Genomic DNA, 26742 nt, shown 5'->3' with positions numbered 1-26742 from the left:
CTTGGTCTGCATAGGAATACTCTTGACAGGTTTTTTGGTTTGCTAAAGCTCCTGGAATTTTTTTTGGTTTGCTAAAGCCAACCAAGGGTTGGCTTTTACAATGGATTTGTTAACATGCAAATTACAGTTCTTAGGTTGTGAAAATGTACAACTCAAGGCATCAAACAGGACAATACCTGGACTCTGAAGACATCTGGGATGCCTCTGTCAAATGGGAAGGCCAAGGCTGGCACCTGCTGGTCCCCCTCTCTCCCGAGTTTTGTTGCTTTCAGCTCCTGGTTTCAGTGGCTTCCTCTCTGAGTTTTTGTGGTCCTCTCTTAGCTTCTCCAGGGCTTTTCTCTGTGAAATTCTCTTGATTTCATCTCTCTGCTTCTGTATGTGTTTTATCCTCTTATAAAGGACTCAGAAAGAGGATCAAGACCCACCCTGAATGAGGCAGGTCACATCTCAATTGAACTAACCTAATCAGAAGGCCCCACCCACAATAGTTCTGTACCCACAGAAATGGATTAAAACAATGTGGCCTTTTCTGGGGAATATAACAGCTTCAAACTATCACATCAGTGTTGCCCATCCTTGCTCAGACAGAGCTAGGTATGGGTGGGTTTTAGGGTTCATATCACTGGCTCAAGCTGGAGTTTTAGCTACATACATACACAGACAAACAAGCAATCCTGCTTATGGAGTAGATCCACCTTTAATGCTGGTGTTTGAGGACACACACCCATACCTATATCCTTTATTAGGTCTGGCTTTAGGAAGCAATAACACAGCTTTCCACATCTGACTGGTAGATTTGGGTCTCACCAAATCTGTGAAATTATAGATTATATTGTCAGTGCATTCTTTATGGTAACACCCAAGAGGTACATTTCTCCAGGTCTAGATATTTGGGGACTGTTTCTGTAACCAGACGACCATAGTTGCTTCAGAGAAGCACCCAGTAAAGTGCCTGATAAATGCTCAATTTGTAATTATTGAGTAGAATAGAATGACCTGATCTTGTTCACCCTCAGACCTGACTTCAGATATTCTAAGTTATTTGAAGAGTCTTCTTAATAGGTTTATCTCTGTACTGTCTCTTCTCTTTGTAAAATAACCCTTGTTCTAGTGTTTTCTCTTAGGTCTTGTTTTCTACTTTTAATCGTCCCTGGGGCTGCCCTTTGATTGGCCTCCAAGTTCTCCATGTCCTCTCCCAGCGTGCAGCACAGATATGAAAGTCCACCCTCCTCTTCCTGTTTGCCCCAGCTCCCTTCTTCCTTATATTGGAGGCCAGGCAATCCCAGATCACCTGCTGAAGTACAAGCAGAGAAGAGAAAATAATAGCTCAGAAGCCCAGAAGAAGGAGGCCTCTTTATGAAGAGGCTATTTCTTAAAGACAGGCTATGTCTTCTTAACCTCTTGCCATCTGTCTTCTCCCTTGGGTCTCCTGCTCTGGAGCCCCTTTGCCCTGCTCACTGAGAATTAGGACCTCCTGGACAGCTATAGCCTGTGCCTGGTCAAGAAGTTCCGGGCTCTGAAGGGTTAAGGCTGGGAGCTTTGATGGATGGAGAGGATTATTAGTTATCATTTGGAGAGCTGAGCAAGAGAGCATGGGTTCCTCCCCTGTCGCCTACACATCCCGTTCACATGATTTCTGGCCGTAGACGCAGCAGCAAAAAGGAAAAAAAAAACAAAAAGGGGGGAAAGGAAAAAAAAGAGGCTTTCAAAATAGTTAAGAAAGTCCTTGTTAACGCTTGTGTTTTCATTTAGTAGCGTGAATCCAGGGCAGCAACAGACCCTCAGATGCAGCAGCCAACCGGGAATTGAGTGGAAAAAAAAAAAAAAAATAGGAATCCTGGACTCTGGAACTGTCTCGTTTTTTGTTATTATTATTATTATTTGGTAAAAGAGGTAGTAGGAGTAGGGATTAAGTCAAATCTTTGTGGGGGGAGGGTTTTCGTGGCCAAAATACTAAAGATCAACTCCATGTGTGTGACCCAACTAGACGTGAAGCTACAATTGGAAGGGAATCTAAAACTGCAGTTGTGCTTAAGGCTTCAGCTCAAGTGAGAAAAATGAGGTGGGGGTCACAGGGGGCTGGGTGGGAACAAGTCTCAGAGGGAGAGGGCTTGGGGATGGACATGGGTAGGGAGAAGGCAGAAGGGAGCTATGTCTTTAAGCCTATCCTATGGTTATACATATTTTTTCTTCTATGAATGGGTTTTGCTGTAAATTATAGCTTTGCCCGTAGTCCCTTGGGTCAAAAGAAATAGTCTCCAAACAGAAAACAGCTCTGATTGGTGACTTTCCTTCCTCCCTCCCCAACCCCCTTCCTAATTGAAACCAAATGTGTAATATATTGGATGCTGAGATCTCTGGCGCTTTCCCAGGAATCCTCAGAATGTGAGGTTTCTCTCAAAGGCATCTTGCATCAGCCTGTGGATGTATGCCTACCGCCGGGCTCCTTCCACCGGCAAAGTGGAAAAAGAAGCGTTTAACAACAAATTCTCCTTTTGGGGTTGGGGGAACGCAGTGGATTATAGCTCTGTTTTCTTCTTTCCAAAACTGTGCACCCCTGGATGAGAGTAAGTTATGTGGTTTTTTTTCCTTCTTTTCTTTTCTTTCCTTATTGAAAACGAAAGTTCCAAATAAACTTCTTCTAACGTCTCAGGAAAAGGTTTAAAAAGTTGTTGGAAGGGAAATTTCAAGTCAGGCAAAGACGGAAAGGGAATGTGGCACCACTGGGACTTGAGAAATCAAAGGTCCCGTGTTTACTGGGGGTCTGGATTTACATCATGGAGGGGAGAATAAAGAGCACTAATAACCAAGGAAGCCTGGAGCAAAATAAATGCATCCATAGCAGCTGCAGGATATAATAAACAGAGTTAGCTGAGTTGAAATTGTTGGCAGGCAAGACAGGCCGATTGCAGAGCTGGGTTTAGGATGGAGAAACCGGAACAGGGGAGCTGGGATTTTAGGTGTTCAGTAGTGGTGTTTGAGGGTCCTGGGTTTTGGAGAGGAGAGCATAGACCAAGCACTTTTTGTTTTTCAGGGGGAGTTACTGCTTTAATTGTGAGAAGGGCAACTTGGGACGAGGGGCGGCATTCATCCTGAGGTTTGGGCTGGCTGGGCCGGTGGTTGGGTACATGGGAGGATTTTTCAGTTGGTGACGGGGCTGGCTCTGAGGTGCCTTTCCCTTTGTTATTGAATGACTTGGGGCTGTCTTCGGTTGGGACTTCCGAGTCCTGGACTAGTTTCTAGAGTCCCATCCAAAGGGAAAGAGAATTTTTCCGAATGGCTGAAATTCTCAGACCAGCCACTTGAAGATGAGAGAGCGACACTGTTCAAGCCAGTAGACGTTTCAGCACCATTTTGCTAACTGTTTGCTTTCTGTGTCCTTTCAGTAGAGGAGCTTGGAGCTCATCCTGAAAAGGGCCTTAGAGAACTCATCAGACCCTCTCCATTCACAGATGTTGAAAAGGATACTCAGGAAGGAGGGCCGACTTGTTGAGGGTCACACAGAATGTTAGCAGCGGAGCTAACAATGAAATTCAGGTTCTCTTTACTGCTAGTCCAGTGTTTTTTCCTCTCCATGTATCTCCTTTCTTGCTCCTTTTTAAGGCTTATTCTGATTGAGACAATCGAGGTGGTGTAATTAACAAATTCACCCCAAGAACATCAGTTATCAGTGAGATGATGGTTCATCAGCTAATAGTATCTGCTGCTATAATTGGTTGTGTGTGTAGAAAAATAAAAAAGCTAACATTTGAACACTTTATAAAACGTTCCAGGCTCCATGCTCAGAGCTTTCTATGTGTTATTGGATTTAATTCTCACCGTTTGATAGGGTATTTTTCCTATTTTATAGATAAGGAAATTAATGTTTAGAGAAATGAGGTGAGTTGCTCAAGGAAGTTCAGCTAATAAGTTTGAAACTCATACATGTCTGACTCCAAAACCTGCGTTCTTCTTCACTGTTTGACAGTAATTCCTCACCCCCCTCCACACACACACAAACACACACACACACACACACACACTTTTGGTTACTTTTGGAGTCAAATTCCATCCTTCCCTCGGTGACCAGGGGGTCTCTTGGAGGCGGCTTGTGCTCTTGGGCAGGTACTAATCTGGATATTAGAAAGGGCCTGTGGGTGGGCGTCACCATGTGGGTTAATTCCTGGAGGGCTGGTATATACTTTATGTTTCATTATGCAAAGAGAATGGGATTTGGAGTCAGAAGACCCAAGTTCAAGTTCTGGCTCTACCTTTTACTGCTTGGCAATTACTTTACCTTTCTGAACTTTGGCTTCTGTATCTAGTACATGAGAATAACAACACTTTTCAGTATTGTTGTTTTAAGAGCTATTGATTGTGAATGCGCTCTGAGGCTGTGAAGGGCTTCACGGTATCAGTTGTCCTTATTATGATTACTGAAAATGAGAACATAAAGGGAGGGAGCCTCCCCCCTTGCTGGACCTGGCAGTTGGTGCTGACGCCGGCTGGTGGGAAGTTGTGTTCGGCCTTGTGTGGAACTCTGAAACGGGCGACTTCAGTCTCAGTGCCCATCTCCTTTGAATGGAAACAGCCCTTCCTCATGGGAATAGTCCCAGGTTTTCCATCAGAAACATTCCTCTGGTGGCCTAGCTTGTCCGTGATTCCTCACCCAAAGCGATGGAGACTGAAGGACACTGTGCTTATTGAAGCATTCTCTGTCTGCCTTACACACTTGGGTCTGTGCTGTCTCTGACCGAGAATGGTTTAATAAGGGCCAGGCTGCTGGTTTCTTCCCAAAAGAGGTTAGATTTTGAGGAGCTCCATGTCTGGCTTAGTATACAACTTTGACCCAGGACCTTGCCTCTAGAGCAGGCCTGCACCCCAACCCTCCTTGCACATCGAACCCCTTCCTTTACCTGACGTTCCCTCTTCAGAGTCTGTGGTCAGAAGGAATGCAGCTGCTCCTGGGGTAGGGGAGCAGTGGGGAGGCCCCTGGCTCTGCTTCGGTTAAGATCCACTTGCTTTATAAACACGAAAGGTAAGGGAAGTGGAAAGGCGTTTCCAGATTATTTTACTTAGAACCCACAAATTGAAACTTCCAACAGTGTCCATGTACCCGACAGAGTGGGGGCATCCTCCAAAGAAGCCTCATCACCTACCCACCCTTCCCTCCCCACTACCCCCAGCCTCCCTGTTAACTCACTTTCCTTCCCTCCTGATATGGCCACTTCCCAGGCTTTAAATCACATGAATTATCTATCAGTTGTAATGAATCTGGCTCAAACCTTCCTGTGTGATTGCATTAAAACAAACAAACAAACAAACAAAAACTACTTATTTTAAAATAATTTCAAACTTATGGGACAGTTGCAAAATTAATATAATACCAATACATTATATTATATACCCCTACCCAGATTTACCAAGTTTTAACATTTTGCCTTATTTCTTATGTATCATTCTATTTATCCATTTTCTATCTATCATCTATCTATCTATCTGTCTATCTATCTAATCAATTTTCTTCTAAACATTTGAGAGTGGGTTGCATATGTCATGCTCCTTGAACATAGTGCTTCCATGTATCTTTCCTAAGAACAAGGATATCCACTTATGTAACCCACCTTCAGGGCACTTATCAAGTTCAAGATATTTAACTTTGATATAAGGTTTATATATTCCAATTTTTTCTTATGTCCCATTAATGCCATTTTGGGCCTCTTCTCCTACCTTATTACATCCTGCCCAAGACCATATATTTGTCAGTGTCTTTTTAGTTGCTCTTTTTTTTTTAATTTTGGAGGCATGCGCACAACATAAACTTTCCCATCCTAACCACTCCCAAGCATACAGTTTAGTGAGATTAATCACATTTACAATGTTGTACTACCCTTACCACCATCAATTACCAAAACTTTTCCATCACCTTGAAACAGAAACCCTGTACCCATTATGCATTAACTCCACATTCCTCCTCCCCACATCACCCCCATAACCTGTACTCTACTTTCTGTCTCTATGAATTTGCATATTCTAGTTATTTCATTTAAAAAGACAGTATCTGTCTTTTTGTATCTGACTTATTTCGCTCAATGTGATGTCATCAAGGTTCATCCATATTGTAGCATGTAGCAGAACTTCATTCCTTTTTGCGGCTAAATAATATTCCATTATATGGATATACCATGTTTTGTTTATGCATTCATCTATCTGTGGACACTTGGGTTGCTTCCACCTTGTGGCTACTGTGAACAATGCCACTATGAACACTGATGTACAAATTTCGGGCTGCATCCCTGCTTTCAATTCTTTAGGGTTTTTTCCTAGAGGTTGGATTGCCAGGTCATATGGTAGTTCTGTGTGTAACTTTTTGAGGACCTGCCGAACTGTGCAGTAGCTGCACCATTTTATATTGCCATCAGCAATGTACTAAGGTTCCTATTTCTCCACATGCTTGCCTTCTTGTTATTAACATTATTATTTTTTTAATAATAGCCATTTTAGGGTGTGAAATGGTGTCTCATTGTGATTTTGATTTGCATTTTTATATGCATTTCTATATGCCTAATGATGTTGAGCATCTTTTCATGTGCTTATTGGCCATATGTAGATCTTCTTTGGAGAAATATCTACTCATATCTTCTGCCCATTTTTAAATTGGGTTGTTTGTCTTTTTGTTTTTTGAGTTTTAGGAGTTCTTTAGATATTCTGTATATTAAACCCTTATCAGACAGATGGTGTTCTAGTTTGCTAATGCTGCCGGAATGCAAAACACCAGAAATGGATTGGCTTTTATAAAGGGGGTTTATTTGGTTACACAGTTACAGTCTTAACACCATAAAGTGTCCAAGGTAACACATCAGCAATCGGGTACCTTCACTGGAGGATGGCCAATGGTGTCCAGAAAACCTCTGTTAGCTGGGAAGGCATGTGCCTGGCATCTGCTCCAAAGTTCTGGTTTCAAAATGGCTTTCTCCCAGGATGTTCCTCTCTAGGCCGCAGTTCCTCAAAAATGTCACTCTTAGTTGCTCTTGGGGCGTTTTTCCTCTCTCAGCTTCTCCAGAGCAAAAGTCTGCTTTCGACAGCTGTCTTCAAACTGTCCCATCATCTGCAGCAGCTCTCTCAGTTCCTGTGCATTCTTCAAAGTGTCCCTCTTGGCTGTAGCAGCTTGCTGCTTCTGTCTGATCTTATATAGTGCTCCAGTAATTTAATTCAGACCCACCCTGAATGGGCGGGCCAACACCTCCATGGAAATTACCCAGAGTCGTCACCCACAGTTGGGTAGGGCACATCTCCATGGAAACACTCAAAGAATTATAATCTAATTAACACTGATAGGTCTGCCCACACACGATTCATCAAAGATAATGGCTTTTGGGGGGACACAACACATCCAAACTGACACAGACGGTTTCCAAATATTTTCTTCTATTATGTTGTCTTTTCACTTTCTTGAACTGTCCTTTGATGCCCCAAAGTTTTTAATTTTGATGAAGTCCCATTTATTTAAGTTTTCTTTTGTTGCTTATGTATTTGGTGTAAAGTCTGAGAAATCATTGCCTAACACAAGTTCCTGAAGATGCTTCCCAAGTTTTCTTCTAGGTGTTTTAAAGTTTTGATTCTGATTTTTAGGTCTTTGATCCAGTTTGAGTTGATTTGTGAGGTAGGGGTCCACCTTCATTCTTTTGCAGAAAGGATGGCCAGTTTTCCCAGCACCATTTGTTGAAGAGCTTATTCTTTCCTATTTAGTGGACTTGGTACTCTTGTCAAAAATCCATTGGCCACAGATGTATGGATTTATTTCTGAACTCTCAATTCTATTCTATTGGTACACATTTCTGTTCTTGTGCCAGTACCATGCTGTTTTGATTAGTGTAGCTTTGTAATAAGTTTTGAAATATGGAAGTACAAGTGTTCCAACCTCATTCATCTTTTTTTAAAGGTGGTTTTGGCTATTTGGGGTCCTTTGCTCTTTGATATGTATTCAATGGTTAGCTTTACCATTTCTCCAAAGAAGGCCATTGTTTTGATTGCAATTGCATTGAATCTGTAAATTGCTTGGGTAACTATTGCCATTTTAACAATAGTAAATCTTCCAATCAATGAGCATGAACTATCTTTCCATTTTTTCAGGTCTTCTTTAATTTCTTTTGGTAATGATATTTAGTTTTCCGTGTAGAAGTAGTTTATATCCTCAGTTAAATTTATTCCTAAATATTTGCTTCTTTTAATTGCTATTGTGAATGGAATCGTTTTCTTGATTTCCTTTCAGACTGTTCATTGCTGGTGTATAGAAGCAGTACTGATTTTTTCATGTTTATCTTGTACCACACCACTTTGTTGAATTCATTTATTAGCTCTGGTAGCTTTCTTATAGATTCTTTTGGATTTCTATGTGTAAGATCATGCCATCTGCAAATAGAGAAAGTTTTACATCTTTTTTTCTAATTTAAATACCTTTTATTTCTTTTTCTTGCCTAATTGCTCTGGCTAACATTCCAGTACAATGTTGAGTAGCAATGGTGAGAGTGGGCATTCTTATCTTGTTCCTGATCTTAGAGGGAAAAATGTTCAGTCTTTCCCCATTGAGTATGATGTTAGCTGAGGGTTTTTCATATATGCCTGTTATAATGCTGAGGAAGTTCCCTTCTATTTCTAGTTTTCTAAGTGTTTTACCAAGAAAGGGTGCTGAATTTTGTTAATCGTCATATGTGTATCAATTGAGATGATCATGTTTTTTTTTCTTTCCATTCTATTAACGTGGTGTATTACACTGATTGGTTTTCTTATATTGTACCACCCTTGCATTCTTGGGTAAAATCCCACTTGATCATGGTGTATAATCTTTTAAATTTGTTGTTTGATTCAGTTGGCTAGTATTTTGTTTTCAAAGGATTTATATTTACAAGGAATATTGGCCTGTAACTTTCTTTTCTTGTGATATCTTTATTTGCCATTAGTATTAGGGTGATGCTGGCCTCATAGAATGAGTCAAGAATTCTTCCTTCCAGTTCAAGTTTTTGGAGGAGTTTGAGAAGTATTGGTGTTAACTCCTCTTTGTTTGGTAAAATCCACCAGTGAAGCCATCTGGTCCTGAATTTTTTTGGGGGGGAGATTTTTGGCCTTAGGAATTCCTCCACTTATCAGGATCTGAATGCTCCTTTTCCCCTAGGAAATAGTGTTTCCTCCTCGTCCTGAGTGCTCACTGTATGTCCCATAGCCAGCAATCCGTTGCCCAAGGCAGTTGCAACTTGATTGTTCTCCTATAGTGTTCTAGCTGCCCAGCAAGCTGCTTCAACATGCAGGGCAAGTTCTGGAACAGTGTACCTGTGACAGTTGTCTTGATTCAGACCTTCATTCTGCCACCAGACAGATTGGCACAGACCTACACATATCCTAATATGTGCACAAGGGTTACTCTGCTCCCTTTGGAACTGGGATAGGGTCCTGCACTGGGAATGCCAGCTGACTCCACACTGAGCTGGGGAGGGGTTGGGGGAAAAGCCAGCAATGGTGCCTTTTTATTTATTTGTTTGTTGCCATATTTTTTTATTGTGGAATATAACATATATACATAGAAGTGATAACTTTCCAAGTGCAATTTAACAAGTAGTTAGCAAATTTCAAAGAATGTTATGGGTTACAGTTCCACAGTTTCAGTTATTTCCTTATTGTGAAATATAACATATATGCAAAAATGTGATAACTTTCAAATTACAATTTAACAAGAACCTATAGAACAATGATTTGGGGCTCTCCTTGTTATTACAGCCCTTTAACTGTTTTCTGGAACTCTTGAGAAGGATGGTTCTGCCAGTTTTCGCTTGGTGTTTAAAGCTTCCTTGGGGGGACATAATCCTGGGTTGTCTCACTCCACCATCTCGGTGACATCCTGTGTGAATGGATTTTTAATAGCCAGACTGAAAAATCAGAGTAGCCCCTCCCCCACATTAATGCCATATCATTTAAAAATAGCATTAACTCTCAGATGTCCTTCCCATGTTCCTTCACTAGATCCACTTTCAGCCACTTTACATCACCCACACCTCAAATACACAACCCAAACACGTCTCACAGGCAGCCAGAAAGCAAACTCCCATCTAAAAATGGACCTCCACAGACATATGCTAATGCCTTATGCCAGCTCACATAAATGGTAACCTGTACACAACACACACACATCGGCTTCTTCATTTTTCTCACCCTGTTTGAAGTCATGCAACGTTTGTGTTGACTCTCTCCCAGCACAACGACTAGCCAGTCTAGAAATGCATCCACCACCCCCACCCCAGGCCTCCGTGAGGCATCTTCTCCCAATTCAGCAACTATCCATAATGAGGGCTGCTCACCAGTAAATTAGGGCCTCCAAGTTAGAACTTAAAGAATTCCAGGCCAATTAAATCAGAATATCTGGGGTTGGGGATTGGGAATCAGTACTTTCAAGTGTTCTCCTAGTGGTTATAACGTGAGCCAGGGTTGAGAACCTCTGTCAATAAATCTCAAATCTGTTGTTCAGTACTCCTTAGCATGGGGTAAGGAAACTCTATGGAGAGAGTGGTCACATACCCCTCCCCCAATTGTCCTTTAAAGAATTTAACCAGCAATGCCACCCTGTTCTTCTTGCAGCTCCCTCCTCTAGGTGGTTTATCTGAATTTGGTTGAGACCTCCTTATAATGTACACAGTTTCCCTTTCCCCTTAAGTGAAAGCTTGTCCAGGCTCCAGGCTCTTTCAGACCTGGATTCAGGCAGACTTGGCTTCCAATCCTACCTCCTCACTCACTGGCTATGTGGTGTTGGCAAGCTGCTTAAGCTCTCTAAGCCTCAGTTCCCCAATCTGTAAAATAGGGTTTATAATTCCCATCTAATAGGTTTTGTAATTGCCATTTGCAGAATACTTAACATAATGCTTGGCATGTTGTTAATAATGCTGACGATTATTTTTATTATTAGTTTAGCACTGCTGTTTTGGTTACCTTTGTCCGGCCACATAGCACCAGCCCAGCAATTTTACTTTAGCTCATCCCTTAGTACAACAACATTCTTCTAGGACAATAGCTTTCACCCATCAAATTCTACTTCTTCCAGGAACACATCCAAACACCTTCACAGTAGAAAGGACATGGGTTTTAAATTCTGGTTTTGCCACCACTTACTAGCCATGTAACATTGGACAAGATACTTCACCTCTCAGTCTCATTTTTCTCACACCACAGGATTGTTCAGAGAAATAGGTGTCCTTAGATATGCAAAGAGGCCAGCTTTGAGCCTTGTATGTATTTGGTTTATATATGAATGAATGAAAATGAAGAATCCAGAAGTAGAAGACATAATCCCCGTCCTTAGAAACTTGGGAAACAATAGCCACATATGACAGTAACTAGAGAAAATTGCAAAAGCAGGTAAAATATTATTGGAGTTCTGATAAAGGAGACAACAGTGTAGGCAATTAAGGTAGAGACCATCATTGCTAGTCCCATCTTCTTTATTGTCACTATATTTCTTATCATCATTATGACCTTTGTTGCCATCGTCTTGATCATCATAAACATGGCTCTCATCCTACATCTAAATCAAGACACTAACAAAAAAACCAACCAACCAAACTCCCACATCCTGTTTGGAAAGTATGTTTGGAGAAGTGTTTTTGTGTGTATATGGATTATTTTGGTAATTTTAAAGTACTACTCACATCAATACATGCCACTTGTGTTGCTCACCTTGGAAGTCCCCGTAGGAGCTATACCAACGTGCCATGTGATGCTGGAACTTCCCAGAGGGAAATAAAACTTAGGGGAGTGGTGAAGGTTTTAAGGGCTGCTGGAACTTGTCCTGTGGGGTGTGCTCTCTTGGGAGTCTGTGGAGCAAATTGGTCTAAAGAAGAGAGCAGTGGGAGTTAAATTCACTCATAAGTAGTTAATTGCTCCTGAGGCAGATGTGGTTCTAATTTTAAAATGTGTACGGTGGTAGATGTAATCAGGAGCCCCCAACAAAAGACATATTCTTGATCTTAATGCAGATTCCTGTGGGTATGAACCCATTTGTAAATAGGATGCTTTGAAGATGTTTTATCAATTAAGGTGTAGACTTGTTTGAGAATAGAATCATTTATAATCCTATTTAGGTATGGTCGAACTGAATCAGGGTGGGCTTCAATCTGTTATCAGACCAAGGTGGTGGATTCTTTTGTCCAATGCACTCAAATGACCAACTCCTGAGACACTGGGGCTCCAAAGAGAGTTTATTGCTAGGCACGAAGCAGAACAGATGGCCTATTGGTCCAAAATCTGTTTCCCCGAGCTGCAATAATTCTGATAGTTTTAAAGCATCAAAAGATGGGCAGGTTTTAGAATAATGAGTACACTGGCTCCAGATTATGTAATTAGAGGTTATCTAATTATTGAGCATGTGCAGATTGATTACATGCTTAGTTACAGAACATATGTAATAATGGCAGCCTTAATATGATTGATGGGTGTGATTTTTAGTGTAATGAAGTATAGGTGACATGTAGATTAAAGTCTCAGCTACTGTGCATGTCAGGCAGGCCCATTTTGGTTAGATCCAGCTTTGGTTATCAAGTTAACTTTGGACTTGGGGTGGGTTGGTTCTGGGCTGACCCAAGACCCTTCATTAATAAACATTTGGGGCTGTCTTCAGTGATCATGGCTTCAAAGTAAAAAACTGGATAAATGGGTACAAGTGAAGGTTAGTCACAAGGTTTATACAATCACAAGGACATAAGATAAAGGCTATACAATCATTATCAGAGATCAAGGCAGCTGGATTACAGTTCAGGTTTCAGATATTTTCCTCTGTCTACTCTTATATACCAAAGTAAAAAGGAATATCTCTATAAAGATTTAGTAATCATCATTAGTTCTTAAATCCTAACTTTTTGGTTACAAATCCATATTATTGGGAGGCCTTATAAAGAAAAGCCAGAAGTCAACAGAAACAGAAGAGCAGACACAAGTAAAGAGAGATTACCACTTGATGGAAGGCAGCGAGGCAGGCCGAGGATTATTGCAAGCCAGCACCAGCAGCTGCAGAGCCTGGGGAGAAAGCATGGTGTTGCCAATGCCTTGATTGGGGATTTGATTCTTGTTTAAGCCAAATCATTGTGTGGTATTTGTCATAACAGCTATGGAAAACCAAGACATGTGCTTTGTATAGAGATTTAAATTGAGATAATGATGTTAAAATGATATCAAAAGAAATTAAGAGTAAATTCCCCCCAAATCCCAACATCCTAACACTCGGATTTCATTCTCAATTACTTCCTTCTGGTTTGAAGGCAGATATTTTAATATAGTTGTAATCGTTAGCTTTTATTTTTGAAAATGATTAATTTTGTTTTTCAGATGATTATTACCATTGTATCCAAAACATGAACAATATTATTTTATCTAATAAAGCTAAATGAAGCAGAAACTTTTAAAGTTATTGAGAAGGACTAAGTCAACAGATTCATAGCAGATATTTGGGAAATCTTCTTATTGCATTATTCAAATTATAACAATTATCTCTTGAAAGTATAGTCATTTAAACTGATTTAACTAAAATGACATACAAATATTCTCACTTAAAATCATGGTATGGTAGAAAGAGTGATGGATTAGTGCTTAAAAGGGTGAGATTCTGATTTTAACTTTGCCACCTACTAGCAGTGGGACTTTGTGCAAATATTTTTTTAAACCTATCTGCACTTCAATTTTCTTATCTGTATAGGGCAATGTAAGATTTCTAAATCTTCTGATTCAATTTTGCCAATCACTGTCACCTGCAGCACTCCCACCCCCATATTTACTTTCACAGCTAAGCCTTGAATCACTGTGGTCTCCATTTTAATCTCTACCCCATGAACTCTGAATATTCTTCTCTCTTCTCTTATTTTAACCAAATACCACCCTTCTTTAAAGGCCAGTTTAAGGTCTAGATACTCCAGACAACCCAGTTCTTACTCTTTCGAATCCTTCGTTCTTTTGGTCAATTTTGCCTAGTTTAGCAAGTGTCATATCTTAGGTGATCTCAATAAACTCACCTTATAATGTAATATGTGAGTATTTACTGAGTTCTAAATATATATTACATTAAGCACTTATATTAAGCACTTGTAATAAGCTTAGCACATATAAAATGCTTGTTTGTTGTTGAGAAAATTGCTGGAGGAGAGGAATTGGAGTCTCATCCATTATATTCTTTGAGGATCCAGAGGTGCCCAACAAATCCCTACTAATGGGTTATGCTGCAAGATCAGCGTCTCAAGAGAGCTAGATCAGGGAGAAATGGTCTGAACTATTAGAAGTACTGGGTTCAAATCCTGCTTCTTCTTGGTTGTGAAAACTGAAGAAAGGCACTAATTTCCTCATGAGTACAAACGTTAAGGAATAAATAAACTCACATTGAATACTTGGTGCAAAATTCGGTATGTAATGCATGCAGAGCTTCTCTCTCTCTCTCTCTCTTTAAAGCAGTTAATATGTTATTCCCAGAGGGCGATGATTAGTCATTCTAGATTTCGGGATACAGCCCCAGATTTGGTTTTTCCCCAGTTTGACTATGGGTAGAGCCTGTGTCTTTTACCTAATTGTGCTCCTTGTGGACAGGTTCAGACCTCTAATAGTAGATTTTCTTATCTTTCACCTTACCCTCCTCCACTGAATGGGCACTCTTCCCTGATATCTCCTTCATGAAAAAAACAAAAAACAAAAAACAAAACAGCTTTATTTAAACATTTCTCACTTGAACGTTTAATGTTATATAAAAAGCAAATTAACTATTGCTTAGTATCACTTTTGGAGGTGAACTTTTTCTAAGTTGTTTGTTCAGTCATTCATTACCAAAGGGTGAATGTTAAGCTTGGATGTCATTTTGGGTTGCAAATTCTAGACTTATGTGGATTCCTCAAGGGAAGTAAAAAGTTACTAAGTAGTGTGAAGGCTGAAAGGAATTTCACAGATTTTTAGATCTAAGCCCTCCTTATGGGTAGGGGTGGGGCAGGAGGGGTCTGGTGAAAAAGTTCTTCGTAGTTAAATAGGAAAAAATTAGCAGAGTATGGCCCATTAAGGAAGGCTCCATATTTGTTATCTACAGACTGTAAGTAACAAATGAGATCTTGGTACAAGTGTGGTATGTGGAAACACTGGATACACTTAAACAACCTTGCTTTACACCAAAGGCATGTGTTGAGGGCTGTAGAAAAGGCACCTCCAATTTCCCTTGGAAATAAATTGATGTTTGATACTCCAAAAGAGTACTGAAGTAGTCATAATGAAAAAGACAGGAATGTTATTGAATGTCCTTGTACTTAATGTTACCTAACATTGTTTTTTGTCACGAAGTTTGTGGTGGGGTGGGAGTGGGGAAGATGTTAATAATTTCAGTGCCTGGAGCTTCTAAAGGTCTTGGTTGAGTTCTACACAGGAACATAAACCATTATTGTCATCCACAACTTGTTCTTGCATTTACTCATCCACAGTTCCTCAGAGATATTGAGAGAAGACTATAATGCTATTCGAAAATGCTTTAAAATCCATCCTTATGATGAAGTATTATTGTTACCACTGCATGATTTCAGCAATAGGCATTAGGAAAAAAACACTCACCACCCAGCCATCTGATCATGGGGTGTTAAAACATCCTTTTGAGTAAAATGAGAGTTAGATAAGAGTGGTGAGAAACCATCTAGATAGCTAGACCCATGCCATTTCTGTTTTTTTGGCAGAGCTCAACAGTTCCTAACCACAGTTCTTGGGGCCAGTTAAAGAGCCTCAAATGTAAGGTAAATGGGGTTCCACATTCAAAGGAGATACTCTCTTGACTCCTCTAAAACAATGGCTTTGCTAATAGCAATGTGGGGTGCAGTGGAAAGGGAAGTTCATGGAGCAGTAGCTGGAGGATGTATGAGCATACAGGCTGCACGGGTGACTTTGGTCATGGATTCCTGATGGATCAGATTCTTTGTTGCTTACTCCTGGCAAATGGGCAGGGGCAGAGTTTTTTCAAGGAAGACAGCTGCTGAAAGAAGAATAGACTTAGTTCTCGAAGAACCTACCCTTGGGATTGTCTAATATATAGACCTATTTTAAGGAGACTTTTTTTTTTTCAGATCCTCAGGATGATTGATTATTAGGGTGTTATTAAAATATATACAAACGTAAAACTAGTATAGGCTTCTTATAATACTTATGCAACTACAAAACTAAAGCAAATTTATAAATAAAATAAGCATAACTATAAACTCAATAAGGTTTCATTTATAAGCATTATTTTGATGTGACAGATGGTGTGGTTTTGTTGAAACTAATCACTAGTGTGGAGGTTGAAGACAGACAGTGGAACCACGTAGCCTTGGGGCCTAGCCTGTATTTCGTCTGGGTTTGTTATTTAAACTTTGTTAATACTCATGCAGAGATTGCCTATTGGTGTAAGTATGTTGAATGAACTGTTATTAATGCCTCAAGTTTCTATGTAAGTTTGGAAGAATCAGATCTCATACTTAACCAAAACTGCTAGTAAGCAATCATCAGATGTCAGATTTAATGAGGTATCATTTGATAATTTCTTAAATTGTCTGTTCATTTAAACATTAGGTTAGCATTGTGGTGACATTGAAACAGGTACTAAACAGGTATCTAATCCAATTACTATTAGAATCTGGGACAGAACCATTCTCCTTTGAGTATGTACTCTTCAGGTTACTCCTTATGAACTGGTATGTGTTGGTAGGAAAAAAGTCAGAGACAAAATCACACGTTTGCTTGCAGCATGACCATGGTGTTGACTGCCAGGGCTTGGCAGATTAAACTTCCCCATGCCATGCGATGACTCAATTTTCCCACCATTTCCTCTGTTTCTAGATTGTTCTTGACTTGACCTGGCTTTTATTTGGCATTTACATGATTGTAAACACAAAAGAAAATGCTAGCACTGAAATTGCATGTATTAAAATTTTCAGTTTATGGAATCGAATACATAGCATTTAAAAAATTCTACAAGTCTTATGGACTGCAAGAGGGCATTTATACTTTAAGAGATGCTGCCTTAGAACTAACTTGACTCCATTTTTCTCAGGAAAACTTTTCTGATCAGCCCTCTTTCTTTTAAATTTCACTAATAATTAAAAATAACAATCATAAAGATGGCTTCTGGTTGATGACTGTTTATTATGTATCAAGATTTAAGTTAACTACTTTACATACATAAGCTCACTTAAACCTTACAATAATTGTGTGAGGGGGCTTTTTTCCCATGTTACATATGAGAGCACATGAGACCAACAGAGGGTCAACAACAGGGCAAGCAAGTGGTGGAACCAGAATTTGTACCCAGGTCTTTCTTTCCAGCACCCAACTCATACCCAGTACTAGATTATTCTTGAGCCTCTAATATACATTGTGAATATCCCCTTTATTGCAAGTAGGCACAACTCTTTTATACTTATCTCCTTATATGCCTGTCTTCTCCATAAGAACAGTGGGTCTCAAACTTTAGCATGCATCAAGATCATATGGATTTCTTGTTAAAAATGCAGATCCTGGGGTTCATCCCAGCTTTGTTGGATAAGACATTTTCTGCACAGTGTCCAGGGAATCTGTATTTTTTTAACAACTTCTCCCAGGTGATTCTGTTGCAGGTGCTCCTCTGGCCACATTTTGTGTGAAACTGCATCAGACAGTGGGCATCTCAAGGATGGTGATTGTTTTTTATTCATCCTGTATCTCAAGGGCTTGCTCACCAAATGTTTGCCCAATAATTAAAAATGAATGAATGAGTGAAGGAACAACTGTCAAGAGAGCATGTGTTCCTGAGAAGAACCTTTTGGCCAGACCCTTGGAAAATTTAGAGATACGTGTTTAAATATCACTTAATATACTCAGTCTAGACTCTCCCTCTTGGAGGCCAACTGTGGCAAGGAGCCTGTAAGAAGGTGGCAGAAAACACAGCTCTGTCCATAAGAAAAAAAAAAAATTCTCCCTGGGTTTTCCAGGATGGAATAAAACAAATCTCTCCATTTTCTAGAACTAAGAACAATTGAACTAGAAAGATTTAAAAGCTTTAGAGGTCCAGAAAAAGAAGGTTAGTTTCCCTAGTGTTTTGCAGAATTAAAATTTTCTGCTTAACACATAGTTCTGGGGTCAATATGGATTCATTTATTTATTCAGAAAGAATTCTTTAGGTACTTACTAAGTGCCTTGCAATGAATAAAGCATGATCCTTTCCCTTCTTGAGTTTATTATTGGTTTAAAAAGTCAGGAAACAGTAAAAGAGCAATGCAGGTAAATGTGGGGCTAGCTGCACAGTGTCTGCAAGAGTGTGTAGAGGGGTTTGTATAGCCAGGGGACTGGAGCAGGATGCTGAAAGTTGAGTAAGAATTGGATAGAATTGGAAGCAAAGAGCAGAGGAGAGCAGAGGTTTGGCAGTCGGATTTCTTGTAGCTGGCTGGCTCAGTTAGCAGTGAGGAGATGAGCCTGGGGTGGTGAGAAATTTGCCCTGGAGAGCACGGATAAATAGCATCGCCCAGATGTGTTTTATCACATTGAGAGCTTTGGAAGTTGTGGAGTCTTGAACATTTTTCTTTATCTTAAGGCAGATGAAATGGTGCTTTGAGAAGATTAACGAGGCAGCAGCATGTAAAGTAAATTGCGGGGGCAGAGTCATGGCAGGGGACTAGTTAGGAAGCTGCTTTCAGTAATCCAGATGGGAGGTGATAGTGTTAGGAACAGGGTGGTGGAGAGAGAAAGGAAAAGCTAGGACTGATATGGAAGTAACTTGAAGTACACTGACAAGATAATGGTGGGGAAGCAGCAGAGTGAAGTTGCCCATTAGCTGATATGGAGTATATGTGTACCTAAAAAGCCATTTTCCCACAAGTGTGTGTTAAAATGTCCTGTTTTTATGTAATGATGGAGACAATATTTGTGGAGGGATGTTAATGAGTTTATTTGGCAAAATTTAAAAATTAGTACTTGTATGTAGAACCACCCCCCCATTTAAAAAAAATAATTTTATTGCTTCATGATGTCTAGGAAGCACTAGATTATACAAAGTATCCTTTTTTAGCAAAAGCAAGAGTCAACTTTTATCCTGGAAAAAGTCTGTTCATTTTCATTTTTCAGTGGTAGATGGAGCTTTGTGATGCCTGTTTCAATAGAAGACATTTGTATATAAGCCAATTTTATCTTTATTTTATTAAAAAAATAAAAGCTTATTATAAGCTTAAAATCAGGATCCCCAAGCTAAAATGCCTCAAAGAGCTGTTGTACCCTCTGTTGTTGGCCTAGCAGATGGAGCTGGAAGGGAACTGGACCTTTTGTTGGTTCTCTTTCCTCTTGTTTCTCATTGCAGCTCCTCTCCTTTCCCACAGTGAGGACCTCTCAATAGTGAAACTTCTGCTTGAGGCCTACAACATGAAACTTGCCAAAGAGAATAAGGTGGTGTTCCCCAAGGTACAATCCTTGGACACTGGGTAATTTTTTTTTTTTAAACAGATAACAAGAGCGGTGGGTCAAGGAGCAGAATTCTGTGGCCAAATAAGTATGGGAAATGTTGTTAGAGAATTAATCAGGTATCTTTACTGCAGGACTTCCCGTTGTCTTTAATATGGTAATAAGCAGTTTGACTTTCCAAGAGAGGAGTAGTTTATGATGTTTTGCAAACTTATTAGACCATGGAGCTCTTTTTAAAAGAAGCATTTTAAGAGGAGAAGACTGCACAGTGTATGCTTTGAGAAATTAGGGACTAGGTAGTTTCTTGCATTAAATATTGATGGGTGATGGAGAGAAACTAGAGCCCAGAATATTGATACAGGCTGTACCACTAACTGATGATCTGGGGCAATAGTTGAATCTCTCTGGGCCTCAGTTTCCACAGGAGTCATACTAATACTAGATGGACTCAAATTCTTTTCAGCTCCCAAATTTTGTACTCATGTACATACTGAAAAGAGGAAAACAACTGGTGATTTTCCTACTCTTTAATAACACCGGAGTTGGGGGGCAGTGGTGGGGAAAGTGAGAGTAGAGGGGACAACAACAAAAAGATGTATAAGATGTGGTTTTAAACTCTGAGTTGTTTATATGGTTGGGCACAGTTACATAGCAGAGAGGAATGAAGTCTCTAGTTCGTTCTCAGGCTTCTCTAACAGTGTCATATAGTGCCTGCGCAACTACCCCAGTTTCTAAGGCGATAAGCATTCATGATGGTCACTTAATCCATATAGTCTCAGCTTTGCTACTAAGTAGCTTTGAGGCCTTGGATAAATCTGTTATCTCTCTGGGCTTGGGTTTTCTTCATCTGTGAAGTAAAGGGAGCTGGGTGAGTTCATGGATTCCCGATGTTCTGGAAGGAGGAACTATTTTTAATTTGTCCTCTGGATCTTACCTGGAAGTTCCTCTCCCACCACTCAATGCAGATGGCCCCCAGGGTTCTGACTTCAGTTTTCTTCTCGTCTTCCCCAGGCTTCAATTATTGCCTTTATATAACTGAAATTCAAATCTATGCCTCTACCACCAAACTGTCTCTTGAATGTCAGAAAGAAATTTCTACCTCTCTGCTGGATGTGTCCACCTGTCTGCATTCTAAGGGAACCAAACTCACTTTCTTCCTTTGCAAATCAATTCCTGCTTGGGTTTTCCCTGGTTTTGTTAAAAGTGCCGTGCTCCTGGTCACGCACAGGCTGGAAACCCAATCTTCTTTGACTCTTCCTTCCTTCTCCCCTCCAGAGGCCAGTCACTGGTCAGTCCACCTGGCTATACCTCTACATTACTTTTTTTCCCTTCCTGATGTCATTATTCTAAGTCAGGCTCTAATTGGTCACTATATCCCATGTCTCTCCTTTTCTATAGCATCCTACGTGCGAGGTTAAGCCTTCTAAATCTTCTCTGAATCACCATCCCTCTTTTCCAAAGCTTTTCCTGGATCACTGGCACTCACTTTTTCCAAGCATTCACTGCCCTGAGTGCTTTGTTTTCAATTACCTACAGGCTTCTGTCCTCCAGCCAACTCTTTATTGATCACCTCGCTCTATAACTTGCCTGTATTAACTTGTTCCTTTTTCTTAGATTTTCATCTTCACTGTTTCTACCTGACTAAATCTTAGCTATATTTCAAGAATCAGCTCAAATGATACCTTACTCCTTCAATTAGTCTCCCCTGAACATGCAACTGGCTGATTTCTCATTCTTTTAGGCCTTTATCCTTTTCTATTGCATTACTCAACCAACTCAAATAATGTATATGAAGGAACATGTTTTCCTCATTTTTATATCACCTACAGCACATACTATGGGCTCAGATACTTTGATGTGTTATTTAGTATTTACCTTACTCCTTCAATTAGTCTTCCCTGAACATGAAAGTGGCTTGATTTCTCCTTCTTTTAGCCCTTTTCCTTTTATATGTGTTACTCCACCAACCTAAATAATTTATATGAATGAATATGTTTTCCTCATTTTTATATCACCTAGGTATCTCCATACTAGGAGCTCAGAAACTTTGATGTATTAATATTTAAATAATTAATCTACTTTTCAAAATAATAATCTGTCAATAAAATAATCTACTGCTGTAATAATTAATCAATGAATCAAATACTAATAAAATAAAATAATCTACAAATCTAAAACTAGTAAAATCTTGGTATTAGTGTTTTGTTATTTTGCTTTCATGTCTAGTTGAAGGATGACTTTCTGAAGAATTTTGGTTTTGATTTTAGTTACAGTTCTGAGTTAGTAAAATCAATTAGTTTAAGAGCTAAGGGTGATTTGCCTCTCCTTGAGATGCTGCCATCTCTAACATGAGCACTTGCCTTGCTATGGCATGGCAGGGTGGTAGCTTTCTAGTTGGAGCATCTATCATATGATGAAGCGGGTGAAAACGTGGGCTTTGGAGTAGGACAGATCTGGTTTGGAATTCTGACTCTGCCCTTTTTAGCTGTGATACCTTGGGGGAATTTACTTAGTGTCTTTAAACCTCAGTTTCCTCTTCTGTAAATGGAGGTAATACATTTGTCCTGTAATTGCTGTAGGGGCTGGTTCTACTCCTGTAAATTGTACAGAAATTAATTTCTCTTTCCTCATTTTCACATGAGGGGCTTCCCCAGGCCTGGATGGATTTTGTCTAAGTTCTGTGGACTTATAAATGCAAACCATAGACAGCTATGTAATTTCAGAGGCAGGCTAGAACCCTGAAGCAGAAATGCAGGTGTTAGTACCGTTTTCCTAGCATGGAAAGGAAGAAAGAGGGAAAGCAGACCTGGACCTCTCATTTGGAACTAGACAGGAAGGCAGACTTCTCAAGAAATTCTTTTTTTGTTGAAAACAAAATCCTCTACCATCTTCTCTTGCCCCAGTCCCATGTATCTCCAGACTTCCTAAAAGACCAGACTACTGGAATTCCCTGAAAAGCCAGGTCAGCCGAAGGCAGAAGATTAGTCCCACACCACATTTCCATTCATAGAACTATAAAAGGGGTGGGGGAGGCTAACATTTATTAGATACTGAGGACCTACTTTGTGTATGTGCTAGACACATTTTATTTGTAGTTATTTCTAACAACTTTGTAAGATAGTGGTTTATTTTCCTAGGCTGCTCAAGCAAATAGCATGAAATGGTTCAGCTTAAACAATGGGAGTTTGTTTGCTCATGGTTTTGAGGCCAGGAAAGTGCCCAAATCAAGGCATCAACAAGGCAATACTTTGTCCCCAAAGACTGTGATGTTCTGGGGCTGGCTGCCAGCAATCCTTTGTTCTGTCACATGGCAAGGCACATGGCTGCATCTCGTGGTCTCTTTCTTGTCTTCCGGGTTCTGTTTCAGCCTCTTGCTTCCTATGACTTTCTCTTTCTCTGTGTGAATCTCATTCCACTTATAAAGGACTCCAGCAATAGGATTAAGACCCACCCTGTTTGAGATGGGACACACCTTAACTGAAGCAACTTCATCAAAATGTCCCAGTTACGCTAGGTTCACACCCACAGGAAAGGATTAAATTTAAGAACATGTTTTTTTCTGGGGTAAATACAGCTTCAAACCACTGCAGATAGGTATCATAATCTCTCTTTTACAAGTAAGTAGACGTTAAGTAACCTGTCCAAGATTGTATAGCTAATAAATGTCCGAGTGAGGAAATGTTCCCAGATGGTCTGCATCAATGTTAGCATTTGAGGCCTGTGATGAGATTGGGCCAAATTGGCAATATGAGGCAGAGCTTTAGCATCTTTGCCAGGGAAATTGTGGAAAAAGAGAGTTAACCTTTTGCCACCTTAGTATGGCAGGGAAACAGCTCTCAGAAATATTGTTTGGGACACTTGAGGCATGACCCTGCTTTCTTTCCTAATGATGATATGGTGCTGATGATAGTGTGTTTCAAGAACCAAGAGAGGCTGATGCTTGTAAGCATTCCTGTAAACACAGGCACAGAGATGGTTAATGCAAATTTTTTCTGTAATAGTGCGTTAAGTCCCTAGTATAAAAGGGCAGTAGTATGTTAAGTTTGGCTGTTTTCTCAAATTTGGAAGACTTCAGCTGCCTGTCATGTTAGGGAACTAGAAGTGAGGGAAAAGCTGTACTAAGATATGTGGCATTTGATTTTGCTTTGTGTGGCCACTTATTCCCATTAAGTTTTGAATCCTTGACAAAAGAAATTGATAACTTATAGTAGCCATTCAGCAACCTACCTTAACTGTGTGGCAATATACAGATATTATAGACGTAGATGAGAGATAGAGATAGATATACTACAGATAGATAGAGCTAGATACAGAAATAGACAAATATATGGATATAGATAGAGATGGATATGACGTGGATGTAGAAAGATAGATCTGGATCTAGATGGGATATAGATTTAGAACATGTACATATATATACACATACACACACATAGTTACATAGTTATACAGTCATATAGTTGTATATTGTTGTATCCATTCAGTGGAACACAATAATTCAGTGAAAAGGAATGAGGTAACTACATATGCTGATATAAAACTTTCCCCAACATGTGTAACAGGAAAGCCAAGGTGAAATGTACAGTATACTAATTCTTAATTTAAAAGAACTATGCATCTGTATTTTTATAAATGTGAGCGTGGCTCTAGAAGACTACTCAAGGAGCTGATAGCTAAAATTACTTCTGGGGAGGGGGACTGAGTTTGAGGTGGAAGTGAGACTAACTTTTCATTGTTTCTAGTGGTGGTTTCATAACAATACTAAGATATTTTTGCGTGTTTCACTCTCATTCTCCCACAATTGTAGGATGGTGTTTTCCAGAGGCTAAATGACATGTGATATGGCAACAAATTGAATCCAAAAGCAGATATGAGAAACCAACTGTGTTCTGTTAAGTCAATATTAAAGAGATTTGCAAATATGTAAAACAATGTCACTTTTCTTCCTAATTTTTTTAAAAATTAGGTTATTTTCATAAAATTTATAATTTTTGTGCATATGCAATTATAATTTTAATGAATTAGTAAATTTTAAAATCCTGAGTTTTAATTTCTAAATTGGCAAATGTAAATGGGTATAACGTGCAAACAAAATGTCTTTGAGGTCCTCTGGGATATGTCAAATTCCTTCAATATATGGGGTGCCTGGAAGGCTTATGTTGGATAGTAGTGGACAGGAATGTCAGGTAGGAAAGAAAATCTGAATGAAGTCAAGTTTGTAATAAGGTATTGCTCTCCCTTTTTTGCCTTTCCATAAAGGGAGATCTACAAGTGGTCTGGAGTTCAATGATCTAGGAAGTTCCAGGGCTTGTGGCTTGAGGCAAAGAAGCTGGAATAATTGAAGAGAAGCAGAGGGCAGCTGTTCTGGAATATCACATTCCACAGAGAATGTTCTTCACTCATTGATGTAAGTAGGGAGAGTTGCTGAAGCCCTGTAACCACATTAGATGGCGGGTTGTGGCAGGAGGGGAAACTATCTGCTCCCAAGGTGGCTCCCCTTAAACTTCTCACTTGCCTTGGCTAGTGTCACAGGAAATGCTGAGCCCAGGGTTTCTATGCCTAGAGCTGCTATCAAATGAGAAAGTAATGTGTTCAATTGTATAGAAAACCCGATTTTGAATGTCAATGAACTCTTCCTTCTTCCATGTATCTGGTTGCCGGGAGCCCCAGAGCAGAGGCCTAGTAGAGTGTGTCAGGGGTTCTGGCTTGCTCCTGGACCTTCCCTGCCTCTACAGGACCCACTGGGATTTCTGGCATTCCTGGATAAATCTAGGTCTCTTCTAATATTTCAATTTCATTTATGTATTTTTTTATAAGTTGCTTTCTTCCAGCCATAATTTGAGGTGGCTTAGTATAAAATAATACCCAGTGGAACCTCTAAAACCAGGATAATAGAACAAGAGACCAGTAATAAAGGTTTGGGGGAGTTAAACATATAAGAAAACCTAACCCAGGGATACTTTTTGCAAATGAATACAATACCTGTCTTTAGACTCAAGGCAAAAAGGGAAGCATTACACATTGCAGAACATTTATTAGGAAACCAGGAAGCATTCCCATATATAAAGATAGTTTTCTTTAGGTGAATTTTGGTCTGAATGGGACTTCTCAATTCATCTTTGAGCAGGGTCAAATCCTACCAAATGAATCTAGAACTAATGATTTCATGTGTCTGAGACTTTCTAGCCTGGAGCTCCTTGAAGGCAGGAATTCTATTTCCTTTGTTCTGTATCTAGTACCCCACACAGTATCTGGCACATGGAAGATGTTCAGTAAGAACCCATTGACTAGACTTAGACTTTATTATTATTTCTCACAGCTTCAATAATATTTGTTGAATGAATGAATGAATGAGTAAATGATATGCACCTGTAAGTCCTTGGGAGTGAGGGTTGATTATAAGGATGAGAGAAGGGGATAAAGTGGTATTTTTTCAGCGTTGTCCGGGAGATTTCTTCTCACTGTCAGGATGCTTCTTGGGTTATAGACTCTCTTTCTTCCTCCCTCCCTCTCTCTCTTCTTTTCTTCCTTCCTTTTGATACACTGGGGAGCTAAGAGGTCTTAACCCGATCCTTCATGGTATACATTTCAGAATGAATAATTCATAGCTATGCTGAACCACGGACGAGAAGTCATTGCAGGGTTTCTCTATTCATTAGGCTGCTCAAACATTATTTAACTGTGAATCATTCTGCTTTACCTTTCAGAAACTATCATTGTGGTCTTTTCTTCCCCTGCCACCCAATCTTAAATTACTATTTCCAGAATTTATTATTTCAATATCCAAAGCATGTGGCATGTGATATAAATAGCCCTGGCTTGTGTAGCTTGGTCTGAGTGTTTCGCTCCCCTCCTGCCATCCCAGCATCATACCTGGAACATTCTCAAGTACTTTGGCTCTCCCAGGAGAGAGTCCTTTCAGTTACCAATCCAGGCTCACCCTCCTTCAGAGAACAATAAGACTGTCTTGCAGCTTGTTTAAAGGCTTAATAAGTCTCGATTTCCTGTGTCTCTTATTAATAGGAAGACCTCTGTCCTTTGCTCCTTTTTCTTTTCTTTCTCTTCTCCCTTCTTCCTCTCCTCTTTCTCCTTACCCCTCTGCTCCTTTCTCTTTTTTCTCTGCTCCTCATTCTCTCCCTCTCTCTCCCCCCTCCTCCCCCTTCTGTGTCGCCCAATGTTCTGTTTTCTCTCTCCTCTTTTTTTTTTCATTCTCTCTCTTTCTCTGTTTCTTTCTCTCCATTTGTTACTCTCTTGTCCTTTCCCCTTCTCTCCCACCATGGATCTTTCAGGATCCCTGGAGGGCAGCTCAAAAGA

The 26742-nt window shown here is 39.9% G+C and overlaps 1 protein-coding gene across 4 annotated transcripts in view; it reads left to right on the top strand.

Annotated features, from left to right (window-relative positions):
* Window positions 1–2345: 2345 nt before the first annotated feature.
* DDR2 (discoidin domain receptor tyrosine kinase 2) overlaps window positions 2346–26742 on the top strand; it is a 159643-nt gene continuing 135246 nt past the window's right edge. For 2 of the 4 annotated variants that reach the window (XM_037825469.1, XM_037825472.1), the window contains exons 1-2: window positions 2347–2567; window positions 24688–24835. In XM_037825469.1, coding sequence (XP_037681397.1) covers window positions 24834–24835 — 2 coding nt within the window. In that variant the 5' untranslated portion in view covers window positions 2347–2567; window positions 24688–24833. Of the gene's footprint in view, window positions 2568–24687; window positions 24836–26742 lie in introns of all 4 variants that reach the window. The other 2 variants (XM_037825470.1, XM_037825471.1) reach the window with 2 other exon arrangements.

This window comes from Choloepus didactylus, chromosome 2, assembly GCF_015220235.1.
Source record: "Choloepus didactylus isolate mChoDid1 chromosome 2, mChoDid1.pri, whole genome shotgun sequence".
Classification (NCBI taxonomy): domain Eukaryota; kingdom Metazoa; phylum Chordata; class Mammalia; order Pilosa; family Megalonychidae; genus Choloepus; species Choloepus didactylus.
The sequence above is the reverse complement of the archived record's forward strand: the minus strand, read 5'-3'. Positions and strand labels throughout refer to the sequence as shown.